This window comes from Saimiri boliviensis, chromosome 6, assembly GCF_048565385.1.
Source record: "Saimiri boliviensis isolate mSaiBol1 chromosome 6, mSaiBol1.pri, whole genome shotgun sequence".
NCBI lineage: Eukaryota > Metazoa > Chordata > Mammalia > Primates > Cebidae > Saimiri > Saimiri boliviensis.
Genome location: NC_133454.1, coordinates 99,817,371 through 99,837,366, shown reverse-complemented (window position 1 = coordinate 99,837,366; position 19,996 = coordinate 99,817,371). Strand labels below are relative to the sequence as shown.

The 19,996-nt window shown below is 35.3% G+C and overlaps 2 protein-coding genes across 6 annotated transcripts in view; one reads left to right on the top strand and one right to left on the bottom strand.

The window, feature by feature from the left end:
* IMMP1L (inner mitochondrial membrane peptidase subunit 1) overlaps positions 1 to 19,996 on the top strand; it is a 70,769-nt gene that overhangs the window by 44,252 nt on the left and 6,521 nt on the right. For all 5 annotated transcript variants that reach the window (XM_010332644.2, XM_010332690.1, XM_010332559.2 and 2 more), the window contains one exon: positions 1,074 to 1,200. In XM_010332644.2, the coding sequence (XP_010330946.1) occupies positions 1,074 to 1,200 (127 nt within the window). The remainder of the gene's footprint in view (positions 1 to 1,073; positions 1,201 to 19,996) is intronic.
* DNAJC24 (DnaJ heat shock protein family (Hsp40) member C24) overlaps positions 1,321 to 19,996 on the bottom strand; it is an 84,377-nt gene continuing 65,701 nt past the window's right edge. The window contains exon 5 of the mRNA XM_039471182.2: positions 1,321 to 1,979. Coding sequence (XP_039327116.1) covers positions 1,897 to 1,979 — 83 coding nt within the window. The 3' untranslated portion in view covers positions 1,321 to 1,896. The remainder of the gene's footprint in view (positions 1,980 to 19,996) is intronic.

Below are 19,996 nucleotides of genomic sequence, written 5' to 3'. Positions count from 1 at the left end.
GCATGTTTTATTATAAGTAACATTAAATTATTTCTGGAACTTGGTACAATTAATAAGCAAATATGTTAAATCCTTTTAAATGTGTTAGTCAACAGAATTCACATATTGCTTGTTTTATGCAGAAATAGCATTGTGTTCTGTTTGACTGTGGTCATTGGTCCTACATTCTTTGTCTCCTTCCTTTCTACTTTTAAGGATCTTTCGTATATTTTATTACCAGATAGTCACTCCCTGTGTAAATCATGTCTTCTGTATGTAATCAGATCTTTATTGGTTTTATATGTTTGAGATCTCATTTTATTTTTCAGAGTGTATGTTTGGGCAGCCTTTAGCATTTTATTTTGTTTTATCTTTTGATTTTTTTCTCAAATATAAGTTCTTTTGGCTGTACTATAAATTATATGGGTTATAGGATTTAAATGCTATCATTTCTCAATTATTTGAGCTCTAGGGAAACATGGATGATGTTTTTACCTTTTTAGGTATGCTCTAGAGTCAATCAGTGCTACTGGCTGGACAGCAAAATTTACTTAATTTGTTAGTATTTATATGGAATTGTGTGGAGGTTTTTTTTTTTTTAGACAGTCTCAGTCTGTTGCTTAGGGTAGCAAGATCACAGCTCACTGCAGCCATGAACTCCTGGCTTCAAGCAGTCCTGTTGCCTTAGCCTCCAAAGCACTGGGATTATAGTTGTGAGTCACTGTACCCAGCCTATATAGAATTGGTTTTCCACAGTTTTGGTTCTAAGAATTTGGAAATTTGGACACAGGAGCAAAGCATAGTGGATACAATGCAAAAAGATAATTTTTGTAGAATTATCTGAAAATTTAGAATCTTCTGAAATTATCAGAAATGTTAGATAGCTTTTTCATCACTCTTATTGTTGGATTCTCACCTAAAGTAGTCAGTCACAAAGCTTCTCAAAGGCAGTAAATCTATCAAAGAGTCAGTATATGAGAGGATAAAGGGTATGGCTTTGTTCAAGTTGCCTTATAAAAGTATTAAAGCAGGGGCATGCATGTGTTTATTCTTAATAAATAATACTGATATTTCTTTGACTTTTTCCCCCTCAGAGGTGACATTGTGATTGCAAAAAGCCCAAGTGATCCAAAATCAAATATTTGTAAAAGAGTAATTGGTTTGGAAGGAGACAAAATCCTCACCACTAGTCCATCAAATTTCTTTAAAAGCCATAGTTATGTAAGTAATATTTCAATTATGTTATTCTTTGGTGTCATAATTGATTAACATTAACTGAATGCTGACAAAAGAAAATAATGTTTACTCATATTTCAAATGTAGGAAAAAATGCATCCAGTAGAATTTTAATATGTTTACATCAAGAACAATTCAGCTATTATATTTCATATATTTTAGTTACTTTATTTATTCACATATATTTAGTTAAAACCCTACAAAAACATCTTAGTAATATTGTTACAGGCAAGATTTACCAGTGGATGCTAAAATTATTGGACAGAGGTTTGAGGAGAAATACAATTTATGCATAATTTTTTTTTTTTTTTTTTTTTTTTTTTTTTGAGATGTAGTTTCACTCTAGTCCAGTCTGGCATGCAATGGTGGAATCTCGGTTCACTGCAACCTCTTCCCTCCTGGGTTGAAGCAGTTCTCCTGCCTCAGTCTCCTGTGTAGCTGGGATTACAGGCATGTGCCACCACGCCCAGCTAATTTTGTATTGTTAGTAGAGACGGAGTTTCTCCATGTTGGTCAGGCTGGTCTCGAACTCTGGACCTCAGATCATCCACCCGCCTCAGCCTCCCAAATTGCTGGGATTACAGGCATGAGCCACCTCACCTGGCTTGCATAAACTTAAAGTATCTCTCCCAAGATACTTATTACAAAGGGAAAAACCTTAGAGGTGAAACCTGTCAGGCACTACTTTAACTGAGTTAACTTCATCAGTAACACGACATTATCAATATAATGCAGCCTCTGGATTGAAGCGCCAAGAAGGGCACCTGCAAGACAAAAATGTTACAGCCTTAGTCTAATCATGAGAAAATGTAAGACAAACCCAAATTTAGGATCATTCTACAATATAACTGACCAGTGCTCTTCAAAACTGTCAAGGTCATGAAAATCATGGAAAGATCAAGGGAGTGTTATTGGAGCAGACAGAGGAGATATGATAACTAAATGCATTTGGGATCCTGGCTTAGATTGTCCACTAACTGTTAGTTGGAAATCTGACAAAATCAAATAAAGCCTATGTTTTTTTTTAGCATCATATTTAAATTTTGAGAATCAAAATTGTATATATATCAAAATCATATACAACCACCTTGCCTTTACAGCTAGAAAAAGTGCAAGGACAGTAAAATGGAAGAATGAAGAGTAGATAAAATGCATTAGCTCCTTTCACCAATCACGTGGCTTCTGTAACAGCTTGGAAGAGGTGGCCTTTTGTATACTCAGCTTATATTCTTCTTACTTTAATAATTACAGCTTAATTTTCTACCTTACTGTAACTCTTCTGTGTCGCTATCAAATTATTAATGCAGCTGTTTGTTAACTAACATTATCTCTGTATTCATCCTCAATGTAAACATAATTGAATAATTGCATTGCCAGTGTAAATTTATTTTGAACCATAGTAGCCTCTGATTGTCCTATAAGTAAGTTTGACCAATAGACTGTTAAGTCGTCAGTTATTTATTTACCATCTGTAATCGACTATGGTTCAACTGTACAAGTGTTTTTGATGTTTATTACTACAATGCTAAATACACAGTAATTGTTAGCTTATGATGATAACAGTGTTAAAGATGATAGTGTGCTGTCAGGTATCATTTTTCTACCGTTGCTTTCATCATGGACACTGTATCCTGTTCTCCTTAAATAATGTTAGATTTTCCATATAGTTTCACCTTCATATGACTATTAGCTTTTCCTGAGATATTCTAGTCACTTCTAAATTGCTGTAGCAACATGTATGTACTTGAAACCAGAAATGGTATCGACAGACAGAACAACAGAACAAATAAATAACATCCTCTAGGTACTTAATACCGTATCATTGTTACTGTTGATTTTTTTTTTTAAGAGTTATTAGAGGTGGATGTCAGTACAAAAGAATTCAGATAAAGTCTCTGCTAAGTTACCAGAGAATATAACCAGCACTGTAAGATGTAAATTTTTTAAAGTTCTATTAGAGGAAAATATTCTTTGAGTTTTTTGTTTTTGTTTTTAATTAACACATAATGGTTGTACATTATTTATGGGGAATAGTATGATGTTTCAATATGTATATACATTGTATACAAATGAAATTAGGACATTTAGCATATCCATTACCTCATACATTTTTTGTTTGCTTATAGTGAGAACATTCAAAATCCTTTCTTTCAGCCTTTTTTTTTTTTTTTTTTTTTTTTTTTTTTGACAGGGTCTTGCTCTGTTGCCCAAGCTGGAGTGCAGTGGAACAATCTCAGCTCACTGCAACCTCCTCCTACAGGGCTCAGATGCTCCTCCCACATCGGCCTTCTGAGTTGCTCTTTCACTTGTTTTGAAATATACAATACAATATTGTTAACCATAATTACCCTACTGTGCAGTAGAACACTAGTAGGGTGTTCTGTTACTGAGTTTTTATATGTTTGATAAACGTACAAATTAGATAACATTGCCATTTTGTTCCGGGTATATCCCATTCACTTTTTGTTGGACACCTTTGTAAGTTTACAATACATCATTCTAATAATTTTGGTTAGCACTTATTTTATACTTCCACCATACATTGAGAATCTTTTCAAAGGTTAACTTATTTAATTATTACAACAGCAACTCAGTGAGGTAGGTAATACTAATATTTTACTGATAGGTAATTTTTAAAAAGAGGCTAAATAAATTGCCCAATTTCAAACAGAGGAAGAATGAGAATTGAAATACAAATAGTGGCTTTAGAATCTGTTATCCTCACCATGCCACTACTACTACTTTCAGAATACCCTCTGCCTATCTATTTCTGTTCCCATCTAATCAAATTATACTTACTTTAAAATGTATTTGTCTTTATTATTTAAAAAAAAATAAAGAAACAAAGGGAAGTATTTCTGATCAGGGGCAGTACTGGTTCTGAAAGAGGCCAGTGTTTTTGAGAGTTTCTCCCTTGCCAGTTTTTCTAGGCTGGGTTATTCAAGTCATAAGAATTGTGTAGCTATTAGAGAACCACTTTAGCAAATGCGTTCTGTTAATCAAGGTGATTTATAACAATATATCATCCAAATTTGGAGTGCTTTGAAAAGATAGCCAAAATGTTTGTAGGGTCTACCCTTCTTGTCTGTGTGTCCTTTTTTTCAGCTATCTCAGAAGCACACTGATGCTATTTTATGAAATGAGTGTCTTCCCCTTACTTCTGCATCCTCTTAGAAAATTCATTCTTGTTTATAAGATGAAGATATTACTATTCATATCTTGATTGAGCTGCTTAATAAAATGAATATTAAAATAGGTTTTGAATTCTAGGCAAAAAAAGTTTATTCTTGTATGTACATGCTTCAGAAAGCAAAGTACTAAATTGTTCATTGGAACCTAGCCTGTAGAGTTTAGCATATCAAAAAAATAGCATTGTTGGTAGGTTGGTAGAAAAGAATATAAACAAACCATTGGTTAAGTGATACAGTGATGTGGGATCATTTTATTCATTCCAGAGTTCTTTTTTGTTTGTTTTCCATTCCAGAGTTTTAAAAGACCACATGGCAAGCAATCTTATAATTCAGCTTTATTCTTTACTATTAGGTATTTGGAAGCTAAGCGGTCCCTATTAAGATGCTATTGCTGTGGGTTTTGCTTATTGTGAGGGTACTGAAGCCAATAAATCTTTCCTGGGGTTATGAACTGAGCACTGGCTACTGTAAGGATATGAAATTAATTTGTAACTCTCAAAAGAAACAAATTGTCATGAACTCAAACATCTTGAGTACCTTGCCTTTCTGTGTATGCTACAGGAATTTCTCAGTTTCCTGCCAGAAGCCACTACTTTATCAGAAAAAATAATTTAGTTGGAAATAGTAGCATGTAGCAAATAAGAAATAAACAGAATGAATTGGCATTCTCATATCAGTTTGCACAGCAGGCAAAATGCAAAGTAAACCTCTAATTTAGTCTTCAATCCCTTAGGGAATATAGGGCTAGGACTCAGAAATAAACTAAAATTTTGTTATAAAGCCAATTAAGAAGAAAAGTACTTCATAATGTTTATTAGAATAATATTGTATGATAATCCAGGACTATGCTTTTAATCCATAGGGTAATTGGAATAGTTAGGCATTTTGAAATACAGCTAGTGCTTGACTTACAACCACGATTGGTTCCGACAGACTGGTCATAACACGATTTGGTCCTAAGTTGAGTAGGCTATATGTACAGTACTGTGAAATGATGTTATAAAAATCTTTAAGTCATATTTTATCATAATTTTCTTTCATTATATGCCATTTGTATCATCTCTACACTATTTTGTTTCTTACTGTATTTTTACATTCATCAGGTTTAAGTAAAACACTGCATTACCAGTACAACTGGTTTAATATTTGCAAAACATACAAAATTACAAAATACAGGTGCATACAAAAATACCAAATACAGGTGTAAAAAATACCACAGGAAACATTTTCCCAGTTACAAAACATATCAAAATATATAAACATGTACAAAACATTTTATTGGCCGCTGGTGCTTGGCTGCGGATCGTTGATGTCATCTGAGGCAGCAGTTGGGGTTACCGGAGTTGGTTTTTTCATAAACATGGTGAGCTTTGTCTGAATTGTATGTTTCATTTTTTCTTCATAAATTTCACGATATGGACGAAACACATCGTGCGCCATCAGTTCAGTCCTTGCAAATCGTTCGATGGGTCCATTGCTTTGAAATGTATATGAAGTTTATTCAGTAAAGACAAACCATCTGATAATCCCTTAGTGGTGAGCTTTCTTTCTGGCTCCTCCTCTTCTTTCTCTGCTTCTCTTCTTTCTTCTTCCGCCACTCTTTCTTCTTCCAGTTCGATTAGCTCTTCATTTGTAAGTTCATCAACATTGAAAATCTGTTCTGCTAGATATCCCTCATCTGTAATTAATTCATCCAGACTATCAACAAACTTACATGCTCCTTCCTCATCTGCACTTGCTGCTTCTCCAGTCGCTCGAAAACTATGCATCTGGAATCTTTTCTTGAATCTCTAGAACCAGCCAGTGCTTGCTACAAATTCTTGACTGTAATCTTCTCCAGCATGCTCCTTCAGAGTCTGAAATAGACTTCTCGCCTTCATCTGCACAGTAAAAAGACTTAATGGTGTCCATTTTTGAATTTGATCTTCCATCCAAATATATAGCAATTTCTTCATTTCGTGGATGGGTCCACTTCATTGCTCTGTTATAACTGTTGATCGCATGGGTGCAGAACTTTTCACAGCTTCATGAATTCTTTCTTTATCTTTCAAAATCGTTGACACAGTTGAGTGTGATAACTTTGTATCACGTGAGATCACATTCACTTTCTTTCCTCCTTCGTACTGCTTAATTACCTTCATTTTCATGTTGAGATCGATGGCCTTTCTTTCCTTCTTGGCAGGCTGAGGCGTAGACAAAGACAGTTTCCTCTTGGTAGACATCTTGGGAGGGGTTTGATGAAAAATATCCAAGACCCAAAACACAAATTGCCGTACTGAGTCTGGGATAACAGTTGAAATGGTGCACGCGGAGATGGTAGTGCTGCTAGAAGCTGGTCCGCACTGTCGTACGCCCAGCTGGGCAACGTTTGCACTGCCAGACACAGAGCAGTCATGGCTAGCGATTGTGGTCGTAAAGTCGAATGGTCATAAGTTGCATTGGTCGTAAGTCGATCAATACCTGTATAGTAAATTCCTATCAACAAACATGTTATAAAATCTACAATGAAACAAACTCCCTTAATACCACATCCTCCTATAGGGAAGAGTTGTGTGTAGTTACTCCACTCAGAGCTTCCTATTATTTTTTTGAACTCATTCCAATTAGGCTTTGGTCTCTACCACTTCATTGATGGTTTTTGTCAAAGTCCCCAATGACTTCTCTTGTCTCTCCAGTGATCAGCTCTCAGTCCTCATCATACTTAACCTATTGTTAGTATTTGAAATAATTATTCTCAAAACCTGCTGTCACTTATTTTTTAGAACACTGCTCTTTCTAGGTTTTTTCCTTATCTTTCTGACTGCTGCTTCTGAATTTACTTTATTGGTTCCTCCTCATATCCAAACATTGGAATGTTCTTCAAATCTTGGAGTTAACTAAAGGTTCATATTTTAAATTTCTGTTATTTATATACACTTACACTTTAGTTGACCTCATCCTGTCTCAGTTTTAAGTACAGTAGGTACTTTTAAATTTACTCTCAAATTTATATTAACTATAACCTTTTCCCTGAACTCCAGAATCACGTCTAATTGTCTAGGATCTTCACTTCAATGAATAATGGTCATCTCAAACTTACTGTATCCAAAACTAAAATCCTGATTTTCTTTCCCTAACTGGCTCTTTCCATACACTTCCCAATCACAGTAAAGAATTACTCTCTTTCTCTTTCACTCTACATCCAGTCCCTTAGCAAATCATGATTATATCTTTTATATATAATCAGAATCAAACCACATTTTGCCACTGTCACTGCTACCCTCCATTAGTTTGCAAAGTAAATTAGTCTCTCTCATGTTGTTGCAGTAGTTTCTGAACTGCTTTCTTTGCTCATACCCTCCCCCTTTTCTTGCTTCTCTAACCCTTCCATTGATATTCTCCACAGAGCAACTAAGGTCATCCTTTTTGATGATGATGCTTTTTAAGAGCAATGATGTCACTCTTCTGCTCAAAGACTCCAGTGGTTCCCCATCTCATAATAAAAGCCATCGGTCTTACGGTGGCCTGCAAGACCCTGCACAATCATTTTCCCTGCTGCATTTCTTGTAATTATTGTGTCATTGGAACACAATCATGCCCATTCATTTATCTGTTGTCTGTGTTTGCTTTCTTTAAAATGTCAGAGTTGAGTAGTTGTGACAGAAACTATATGGCTTGCAACACCTGGACTATTTCCTATCTGGACCTTTACAGAAAAAGTTTGCTGACCCCTTGATCTTGGTGACAGGGACTCATTTTGATCGCGGTTGATTTCCTATCATTTTATCTGTGATTTGGCAGCTATTAGTTATTTTTTAAATACTTGAAGGGTAGACAGATCTAGATATATATGAATAGGGTGCTAGTTTCTTTTCTACTTCTACTCGTTTTTTCTACTAGTTTCTATTGCAAACTTGCTCCCAAGTAAATGCATGATGTTATGACTTCTCAGAAGATGTTCCTGGAGCCTACCACACTGCTGAACTGGCCAATCTGTGGTCATTCTAGTCTTCATAGACTTCAAAGCTAAGCTATTTCCAATGGTAAGACTACATGACCACCTTACACAGTGGCAGGTGAAAATTGTAGAAAATGTTGGAATGTTCCTCTTACTGTGTACCTGGAGAGCACAGTGCTGGTTAAATGTTTCTTTTCCTAAGTAACTTGTATTTAGGATGGCATATTTTTCAGGCCTTTCATTAAGCAGAATAAAAATTCACCAGGCTCTGAATTGACTTATCACCATAGAATACTGAATTTAGTTAAGATTAAGTTTCTTAATGTATTAGGGGAATTGAGCTATTCTGGGCTTACCTTATTCTCATTTTGAAGGAAGCTTTGGTGACCCTGAAATGCTATGGTGGTTTTTATTGCAATGAAGGCTGTTACCCTTGCAACACTGATTGCCTACTAATTAGGTTGTGTGGCAATAAGAGTTTCTGCATTTCTGTAGAGAAACATGTGCCTTTTGAACATATTTAACTACTATACAGATATTTTCTTCTTTTAGTCCTTTTATTGGTTGACAGCCTAAGGATGGGTAAAATTGTTACCTGGAGTTTATAAATGTGTACACTGCTGCTTTTCTCTGGTTGTTCATTGTAAAATGAAGACTCATTTTTAAAATATCAGTTAAAGCCTTATTTATTGAATTTTTGTATCTTAATCATTGTATTACGAATAGATATATTAATAGGACATAATTATGGAAATTTCAGTATTTTCCTATGGTTTGTGCATAGCAGTCTTTTGCTATTGTTACAGGAAACAAATCTGTTCTTATTAGAAATATCATGTTTTTACTTTTATCTGAGGGCTGCCAAAAATATCTGGCTATGTAAAGGTTTTTGGTTGTCTTCAATACCATAAATGTCAGCATTATACACAAAAGGTGAAACATTGTTCACCAAATAATAAGCCACTGCCATAGCAGAGTGATGGGAGGTGAATGAGGAATGTAGTTATTTCTTATGTTTTCCTTTGTAAATTGTAGAGTATATTATTACTGGCTTAAATGTAAGAAGTAGAGAAAGTTATACATTTCAGAATGAAATGATTAAATGATCTCAGATGCAGTGGTGGTATAATGTATTAAAAGGAGAACTTGGAAATATAACAATATGGCAGTAATAAAGCTGTTTTACAGTATATTAGAAAATATTTAAATACAACTGATGAACAACCCAAGAAACAATCTTACTAATTAGCATTACAAAATGATCACATTATATAGTTAACATTAATAGTCCTTTAATGTGTACTATATATTTAGGGTATAGTTCGAATCCCTGAATATTCTAAATGCTGTCTTTCTGTTTGTTTAAATGTCATTTCCCTTAGCTAAAAGTCAACCATCTGGTCTTCTATTGCCACTTGCATTATCAACACAAAAAAGTACTTCTCTGTAGAGAGAGGAATCATCAGATTGAAAGGGCTTGTGTATTATAAGCTGCTGATATACGAAATCCTTATGTCATTTAAATAGAAGAACTACCTAATAATGTTACTTATTACAACTAGGGTATCTAAACAAGGGACTTGTTTTTTGCAGACCATAGTGATAAAAACCTGTGCTACACATCCATTTCTCAGCAACGGCTCCTAAGACAATCAATCATGGCATACTGCTAATGCCTTGATTGCAGCTGATGTGGAGGAAATATGTTTACTCTTTTGCTAAAGTGAAGTTCACTGCGGAGGTGACGTGACTTTTTCATCCTATAGCTAACACAATTCTGAAGATAAATTTCATTCATTGTTTACAAGTCTGAAGTGTTTTTGTTCAGATGTCAACACTAAAGAGTGATCTTTGAGGCTCCTCGACTTAAGTGTTTTCTGATGTGTTCTCTAAACGTTTTCAGAATAAATTTGAGCTCAGTTTAACAGTAATATGTAATTTACAAGAATATTATTTTGTTGTAGTATATTTTATTTTTATATGTTTGAAAAGATGTATATATGAAGATCAGCATTTCTACTGAAAGAGTAGCAGGTTGTCCTGAAATTTGTATGTGTTGCTCGCCTAGAAATATTTTAACTTCTGTAAAGTTAGAAAGTCGGTGCCATTGCTATGAGTCTAGAGAGGCAGGATACAGTTGAATAAAAGGAAAACACTATATGTATTTTTATCTGCAAGTTATCTGGATGTTTAAAGTTGTTCTGTTCTTTAAAGTTGCTTAAAAGTCCTTTGCAAAAATTAAAGACCAAAATTGTAACACTGGTGTTCAGTGTAAGCTTCTGAGCCAGACTCCAAACTCTGTTGGTAGTAAGGAAAATATATTCCAAGTGTTATGTGGCTTTGTAATCTAAAACAATTTTTTTTTTTTTTTTTTTTTTTTGAGGCTTAGTCTCACTCTGTCGCCCAGGCTGGAGTGCAGTGCACAATCTAGGGTCACTGCAACCTCTGCTTCCCAGGTTCAGGTAATTCTCCTGCCTCAGCCTCCTGAGTAGCGGGACTACAGGTGCCTGCCACCATGCCTGGTTAATTTTTGTATTTTTAGTAGAGACAGGATTTCACCATATTGGCCAGGATGGTCTCAAACTCCTGACCTTAAGTGATCCGCCTGCCTTGGCCTCCCAAAATGCTGGGATTACAGGCGTGAGCCACTGCGCCCGGCTGCTAAAAAAATCTAGGTCTGCTAGAAAAGCTGCTGTTGACTAGGTGAAATATATTCAACTGTCTTTTGGAGTGAGCAACTAAATGAAGTTTTGATATTAGTAACTTTGGGTAATTAAAATTTGACAGATTTTTGTGAACAACTTAATCTCAGCCCATAAAAATATTCTCACCAAACCAAATGATTTTCTACCTAAAACAAGAATGAAAAAGAGGAGAAACAGATATAAAAAGCAGGTAAGCATATTATAAAATGGCTAAAGTTATTAAATTAGCAAGAAAATATTGGCATTGCAAGTTGTTGCACTGCCAACCTAGACATGAGAGTGTTTTCCTCCTGGGATAGAATTTTCATAATTACTTTAGGAAAACGTATAAATCACTTAGTATGGCAGAGCTAGTACCTGCATCCAGCTAAATACAAATAGACTAAGCAGTATTTAACAAAGTACTTACAATTATAGGTAATTTAAAATTCTTGGATGCAACTTAAGATTCTCATCTACTTTGTGTACATTATGTATGGATCTTGAAAGCAAGAAGGATTAAAGAAACCTTCTGTTGTCTAGAGACTTGAAATTTGACCTGACTTCCCAATGTAAGTAAAGTCAAAGTAGGTCTAGGGACACAAACTGATAATGACAATGGACTTCTGACCCCAGACCAGTCCCAACACACATCTTCCTTAATGAGCTGCCTTCCAAGTGGCCAGACCACTGACTTGGGAGCGGGGACATCTAAGGGTAGACTGGGAGAGCAGACTTAAACAGCTTTCAGGAGGCTATAGGAGTATGCACAATTTTCCAGACATTAACCTTTCAACTTTCTTTTTTTTTATGTGTGCATTCATTAATTCCACAGACACTTACTGAGCACTTAATTGAGGGCCAGTACACGTTAGGGTAGTCATCTTTGCCCCCAGCAACACCAATAGAACTTTCTGAAATAATGGAAATATTTTGTATCTGTGCTGTCTGATATGGTAGCCACTAGCACATCTGGCTGTTAAACACATGAAGCATGGATGGCTAGTGTGCCTGAGGAACTGAATTCTTAATTTTAGGTAATTTTAAAATTTAGGTAGCCACATATATGACTAGTGGCTGCCATATTGGACAGTGTAACTTTAGGAGGTTATAGTTAAATTGGAGGAGCAGACAAAGAATTACAGTATGATGTAATAGAATTATGCACAAGATGCTTTAATAAGACACAAGGATATTTATCCAGACTAGGGTAGATGGGATTATTCCAGAATGGGAAGGTGAAATCTGAGTTGAAGTTTTAAAGAGTAAGTCAGAGTTAGTCAAAGCAAGCAGCATATTCTGAAGGCCTAGAAGTGACTATAGCATTGTGCTTTTGGGGAGCTGCCAAAAGTAAGAGTTCCAGTGTATGATACATAGAGTAGGAGGGATGAGTAGTAAGAAGAGATAAAAATTAAAGGTAGATGCCAAGCTGTTAGTCGGTTATGTGGGAGGATGTCTTAAACCCAGGAACTCAAGGTTGACCTGGGCAATATTGCAAGACCCCATCCTTAAAAATAAAAGTAAACAAGGCTCAGTACCTTTTATGTTTCAAGCAAGGGGATTTATGTTTCAAGCAAGGGGATAACATGATCAGGCTTAGTTATTACTTAGTTTCTGTGAGTCCATTCTCATGTTAGTGTAGATTTAAACAGAGGATGGCTAGGCGTAGAAGAGCCTGGAGGCAGAGACCAGTTAATAGGCTGTGAGGGAGGCATAACTGAGATAATAACATTGAGAATAAAAAGAAGCACAAAGATTGCAGAAAGATTAAGGAAATAATCTAGACAAGATTGGATCCTGGAAGAAAGGGAATTGAAGGACTTAAAAATGACACCCAAGTTGTTAGTTCTTGCTTGCCACAGAGTAGGTAGCACAAGAAAATAGGGTTGTTGGGGAGATGTTAATTTGGGAAATGGAAAGAAGATATATACAATTTTGGACAAGTGCAGAAGTCTAATAATCTTAAGGTAGATTATATTTTACATTAATACTGTGGCAATTAAATTTTATAATAAGTAGCAAAAAAGCATTGCTTTCCCCAAATGACATCTGGATGCTTTGCTATTCCCTCCTTTATGTCCACAGTCTATTTTTCTTAGTCAAAACAATGTTTCAATGCGCTTAGCCCCTAGATCACTCTTACTTCTTAAAGAGCTTCAGCTTCTCTTTGTATCATGCATCATCGCTAAAAAATGTCATCTGTCATCCACCTGCCTATTTTGCAATTTTGTATTCACAAAGCTAGATTTTATTCTAAATAATCTGCTGGGTTTGGTACGTTAGAGTTGTGTTTTGATGAGTAAAACACAAGCAGAAGTGTCTCTCAGATATATTTTATATATTTTAAAAAACTGCATCAGATATATTTTATATATTTTAAAAAACTGCATCAGTAACATCAAGTACAAAAAGACCTACATATTTAATTTTAATCATTTCTTTTTTGAAGTATGGCAACTTTTCTACTGATAATCTATTTCTAATACCCTTTCAGATACAAATCTGTTTTTCTAGCCAATCTCTATGTGAAGCAGCTATGCATAGCAACAACAGGAGATTGAAAAGAGCTACAGAGATTCATCTGTAGCAAAAAAATCCATAAAGGATGAGTTTGGATTTTGGGAAGAATTAAGTGGAGTGCCAGGAATAAAACTTCTGGTGGAAACATGTTAGTATATATTGTGTGCAGTATGCATCTGATTACTGTTTAGAGCAAACTTATTATTGTAATACTTAACACCATTTTCTACTACTCTGAAATACCCTGTGTTGAATTAAGTTGGGCTCATCCTCTGGAAGCAGAGCAACTATGTAGATCAAGCTGTATTAAAGTGAATGAGAATATAAAAATGCTTCTTTTAAATACAGATCCCAAAATAGCAGGTAACATTCTATTTACAGAGAGAAAGAAGTAAAAGACTGGAACAATAGCATTGAGAGGCGTGGATAGAAAGGCCTATAAACTGCCTTCAGTCCCAACCCTCTTCTCCATCCCCTATATTCTGACTAGTTGGTAAATGGTTCTGAAGAAGTGGATACTTGAAGGGCCTAAGCATTCAATATTTAATAAACATTGCTTTATGAACATGCACATTTAAGTTCGAGACCACCCTGGCTAAAATGGTGAAACTCCATCTCTACTAAAAATACAAAAACTAGCTGGGTGTGGTGGCTCGTCCTGTAATCCCAGCTACTGGGGAGGTTGAGGCAGGAGAATAGCTTGAATCTGGGAGGCTGAGGTTGCAGTGAGCTAAGATCATGGCATTACACTCCAGTCTGGGCAACAGAGCAAGACTCCATCTGGGGCGGGGGGGGGGGGATGGGGGGGGAAGAAATGTTAGTTTTTAACTGCTAATCTAGGAAGATTTTATCTTAAAAGCTGAATTTCATTAAATCAGGTGGCATAATTGATATGGTACTTACTCATAATTAAAATAGCAAAGCACAGTTAACTTTGCAGAGATCTGGGTAGACTGCCTAGGAAACTAGGGACAAAGAAAGCCCAGTAGACATCGTTCACAATGGCAAACATGGCAACTGCGAGTAAGTGCTCCTACTGACTGCTTCCTGGGTGCCAGGAGTCTTATCTCATTTCGTTCTCATAGTATTTCTGTAGGGTATTTATTAGTCTCAGTTGTATAGATGAGGTTTAAATAACTTGCTCAAGGTGCTTAACTAGTATGCAGAGCTATATTTGGAAGTCAGGACTATGTGTGATGGTGTGGACTGTATTTTTAACCACTATCCTAAACAACCCACCAGAGGTTACTATTCAGGCTAGATGGAGGTATTGAGAGCTTAGGGAGAAGATGAAAGTGCAGTCCCTACGAGAATGAGCAAGTCAAGCGTTACACTAAGCTTTAAACCTACTCAGCAGGAATAAGTTCAGTAACGAACAAGAACCTGTTAGTAAAAAGCATACCCCTTACTCAAACCCCAATGCTATAGGTGTAGCCTACTGAAACTTTTGTGTAAATTCCTCTTTGGTGATCACTGGCTATGAATGTTAGGTGGCGCTATTTTTAAGGAGGGAATGGCAATAATATACTCCAGCGGTGATGTAGATAGGATAGTAATGAGGCTGAATTTTAAAAGGGAGAAAAGGAAGCAGAACCACATAGAAATAGTATGTATTAAAATAATCAGTGTATTAACTATTCTGTGCCTGGTCCTTATAAATGTCATCCCTTATCATGCATCTAGCATTTGGAAGCACTTCTATCAGGACTCCAGATACTCCTCTGCCTTAATTAGCTCAGGTAGACAGAATGTGGGCAAGTAGTTAGGGTGAGGAGAATGACAATGAAAACAGAACATAAGTAAGACTGTTTCTTGAGTAGATACACATAATTGACAATAATTGAGACACTCCCATTTTTAAAAATTAAAGATTAATGTTTTCTTACCTTTGTGTTCTAAAAGCCTCTTGTATTTATTATATCTCAGGACATTTAATTCTTCACTTTTTTATATGTGTTTTTGTTTATAGCTTCTGCTGGCATTATAGGAAGGGTAAACGCCAACAATGATTTACTGATGGTGCTTCTAATTTTGCTGTTACATGAGTCAAACTGGGTTTTATGAGATCTTTTTAGTACAATATTAATCAATTATTTCATTTTCAAATAATATCTCTAGTACTTTGTGTGCATAGGATCTTACTACGGCCACACTTTGGTTATGTAAGTCATGATTAAGCAGAATATAGATTGGCCACATAGTAGGTATAGTAACTTGACTTGATACTGTGTTCTTTTAAGATAATAAGCTAAAAAACAATTACATAGTATTAATTTTTGGTCTAAAATGACATCTTTTGAATGTGCATTCATCGTATACACTTTTTTCATAGTCAAGGGAATTATGCATTTTATAGCTCACTCATTATCTCATTAGACACAAAATATTTGAAATGTATGCAAAATGAAATACGTTTGAGACCAGAGTATCATTGATCTGTCACTCTCATTTGTTTTTAGCAAAAACAAGCAAAAAAGACTTTGATCTGATGGCTTTCATAAAATGTGTGTGCTCTCTTTTTCCTGTACGTTACAGGAAAATGAAAAAATCATTTAAAAAAATTTAAAAACTTTGTTCCTCACCTTGCCTCATAATTTATGTTTGTTTCTTTAATGACTATTGTTTACTTTTCTTTGCAGTCATTTTAGAAGAACCATTAAAGAAGTACGATCAATAGGTAGGGTCAATGCAAACCCTACCATTGCTGGTTACAAATTATAAAATGTATGGCAAATAAAGTGTTAATTAAAAAATCAGTCTGTTCTGGCCGGGCGTAATGGCTCATGCCTGTAATCCAAGCACTTTGGAGGCCAAGGCGGGCAGATCACCTGAGGTCAGGAGTTCAAGACCAGCCTGACCAACATGGTGAAACCCTGTCTTAAAAATAAATAAATAAATAAATAATAAAAATAAATAAAAATCAGTCTGTTCTTAGGATATTATGGTTTTTGAAACTTTTGAAGGTCAAATATATATTTTTTAGCCAGAACTTTTCTTAATTAGATGTTATTTGCCTAATCAAATAAATGAATTTGATTGCAGTTTAGAAAATGTGTTATTTGAGATTGTAGACTCTTTCATCATAGTTCACTTGAATCAAGAAAGGTAACACCTGTGGATTGCCTCACAAAAACCTCTTTTGTTAAATGGACACCCACAGGTCATGAGGCAATTACATTTGTTGCTTGTACTAAAAAGGAGGCACCTAACTAGACCTCAGTAAATATAGCTGAGAACTGGAGGCTTCTTTTGTCCAGCCCTGAGATTAGGTTTTATCATGGCTTAGGAAGTAAACCTCTGACGTAGAAAGGAAAAACAAGAATGATTTAAAGGCCCTTTAATGCCTTAAAATTTAGCTGTGAAGTTAGCTGTATCTGAGACACGTGGATAATTCAGCTTTGGGCAAAAGTAAAAACAGTTTATGGCATTCATGAAAACACATATTCATACATTATTCAGTCTTATGCATTCATTCAAAATGGCATAGCATATTTAGAAGAGTACAAAATTAATCCAACTTAAAAGTTTTGATTATGAGAAGTAATGAACAAAGACAGAATTAGGGATTTCCATTTTGGACCATTTGCAAAACATTTAATATAAATGAGTTTATTAGAGTGCTTTTCAGCCTTAGTTGTAAAGTTATCAAAGCTTAAGAAAAAACACATTTTATTCTCTGTGAGCATAAAAAAGGAAAGAAAAATACGTTAATCTACCATTTTATCCTGTTCATATTTATTATATTGATATATAATTCTTTTTCCATTATCTGGTTTGAATTTTCGGCTTACTGACAACTAGTAGGTTAATGTAACAGAAAATGACTGTGTTTAAAGTTAGAAAGGAAATGTTTATTCTGTTCCTTGCCTCATTCCATACCAGAAAAATCAGGTGTTATGTTTCAGACCCAAACCATAAATGTTTTACTGTATGTTTGTTTAAATGTGTTCTTGGCTAGACTAATATTTTTGTCATCTAATATTTTTGTCATCTGTAGATTTGATGACAGTACTGCTAATTGTGTAGTACGAGTGACTTGAACTATACAAAGAAGCATATCCTACTATATAGATTAGAAGTTAGGTCACTCTCTTTCCAGACTACCAAAGACCAAAAAAAAAAACAAAAACAAAAACAAAAAAAAACCCCAACCCAAAACCACCTTTTAAAAAAAATTCAACAAGCTCCCCCTATCCTGCATCATAAAGGATGATGTTTCCTTTTTTAAAATTACACCACCGAAAGGGTTAAGCATTTTGCATTTTAAGACACACATACACACAAAACTCTGTGTATGTATACACATATATACTTTAAATTACCTAAATAGTATGCATTGGCCATAAAAAATGTATATTTTGAAATATGTAATATATATTTTAAATATTTTGCATTTATACACATTGCCCTATAACTTATTTTATTTCACTGGGTGTCTTATGGAAATCTTTTCATTAGTTTTATGTATTTATTTTTACTGGCTATTTACTAATATATAAATGAAAGATATTTTATTTAACCTCTGCCTACCGAGGAACATTTATACCATTGCCAATCTTGAGATGCAGACAATACCATAGTGAACTTCCTTGTCTGTATGTAATTGCATGCTAAGTTTGGCAAATCTTTTTCCAGAGATTTTGATAGGGAAAGGGAAGACTCCATTGAAGGGGATGCAAGATGGAGATGCCAAAGCACACTTCACACATCAAAAATTTTAATCTTCACTGAGATAATTTTCTTTATATACAAAATTACAAAGTATGCTAAAAAAAATATTTTAGGGCCTGATGCAGTGGCTCACGCTTGTAATCCCAGTACATGGGGAGGCCGAGGCAGGCAAATCAACTGAGGCCAGGACTTTAAGATCAGCCTGGCCAACATGGTGAAACTCCATCTCTACTAAAAATATAAAAATTAGCCTGGCATGGTGGTGCATGCCTATAATCCCAGCTACTCAGGGGGCTGAGGGAGGAGAATCACTTGAATCCAGGAGGCGGAGGTTGCAGTAAGCCAAGATTGCACCACTGCACTCCAGCCTGGGTGACAGAGTGAGATTTTGTGTCAAAGAACAAAAAAATTTTTTGAATTAGGTAATTTTGAACATACGCTTCTGGCACTGACATAATAACTGGCCAACGAAATAAGCCTTTACTTGCCCCAACTTCTGTCTTAAAGCAGTTTTCAGATAACAGTGCAAGGAAGAGAAATTCAAGCAAAGCACAGGTGGTCTTGCTGAGTTCAGGAGACAAAGTTTGGGGTTGTAAAGATTGGAGATGCTTAAATGGTTGAGATTTATGGATTCAACTATCATGGAGGAAAGAGCAACAGAAAGATCTCCAGAAATCTATGTAGATATTCCCTTGGCTTTTGGGCTCCATACTAAATTGTGCCTGCTTATGGTGGAACTTAAGAGACTGAGCAATGTATGACTACTGGCGAGCTGTAAGCCAAAAAAACTCTGAGAGTTCACCCAGAGCTGAGAGACATTTGTGTTCTTACCAGCCAGTGTGGATAGATCTTGTTGATATCCAGAACATTCAGTAGAGATTCTGGAAAAAATCAAGCCTTAGTAGTAGGGCTAGAATAGCCCTTAGAATAAAATATAAGATAGAGACCCAACCTAGCAGGCTTATAAACAAGGCTTGAAAGGAAAAAGGTGACTGCCATTAACTTAACTACTTCACAGAAACCAGACCCCTCAACATTTGACACTCTATAAAAACAGACAACAAAATCTACTCAGCAAATGAACGTCCAGTTTAATGAGAAATTACCAGATATGTGAAGATGCAGGAAAATGTAACTCATAATCAAAGGTAAATCAGTTAAATAGACCCAGAAATCACAGAAACACTCTAAAACACTAATTATAACTATTTTTGAAGAGCTAGAGATGAATATATTGAGGAAATAAATTGTATAAGAAAGAACCAAATGAAATTTCTAGAGCTTAATACATTTGATGGTCTTTACAGTAGTAGGTTAGAAACTACAAAAGATCAGGGACTTTGAAGACGCATCAATGAAAATTATACAAACTGAGGAAAGGAGAAAGTCTGGAGGAAAAACAATGAATAACCCATAGGACAGGTTAAGCAGATTAACATGAAGGCTGTGGAAGCCCCAGGATAGTGGGTAGAAAAGAAGGTGATTTATACATTTATGTTCCCCAATTTTGATCAAAATGATAAAGATCCAAGAGGTACAGGAAGAAGTTCTCGCCAAATAAATACAAAGACAATCAAACCAGGGTAGACAGAGAAAATCTTAAAAACAACCAGAGAAAAACATATTACAACTGAGAACAAGGAATTTCTGCTGATCCATTATAAGAAACAGCAAGAAGGCAATAAAATGGAAATTTTAAAGTGTTAGGTGGGGAAACACTGTCAATCCAGAATTCTTTATTCACTGATAAGGATGAAAAACATATTGTTGCAAAATTC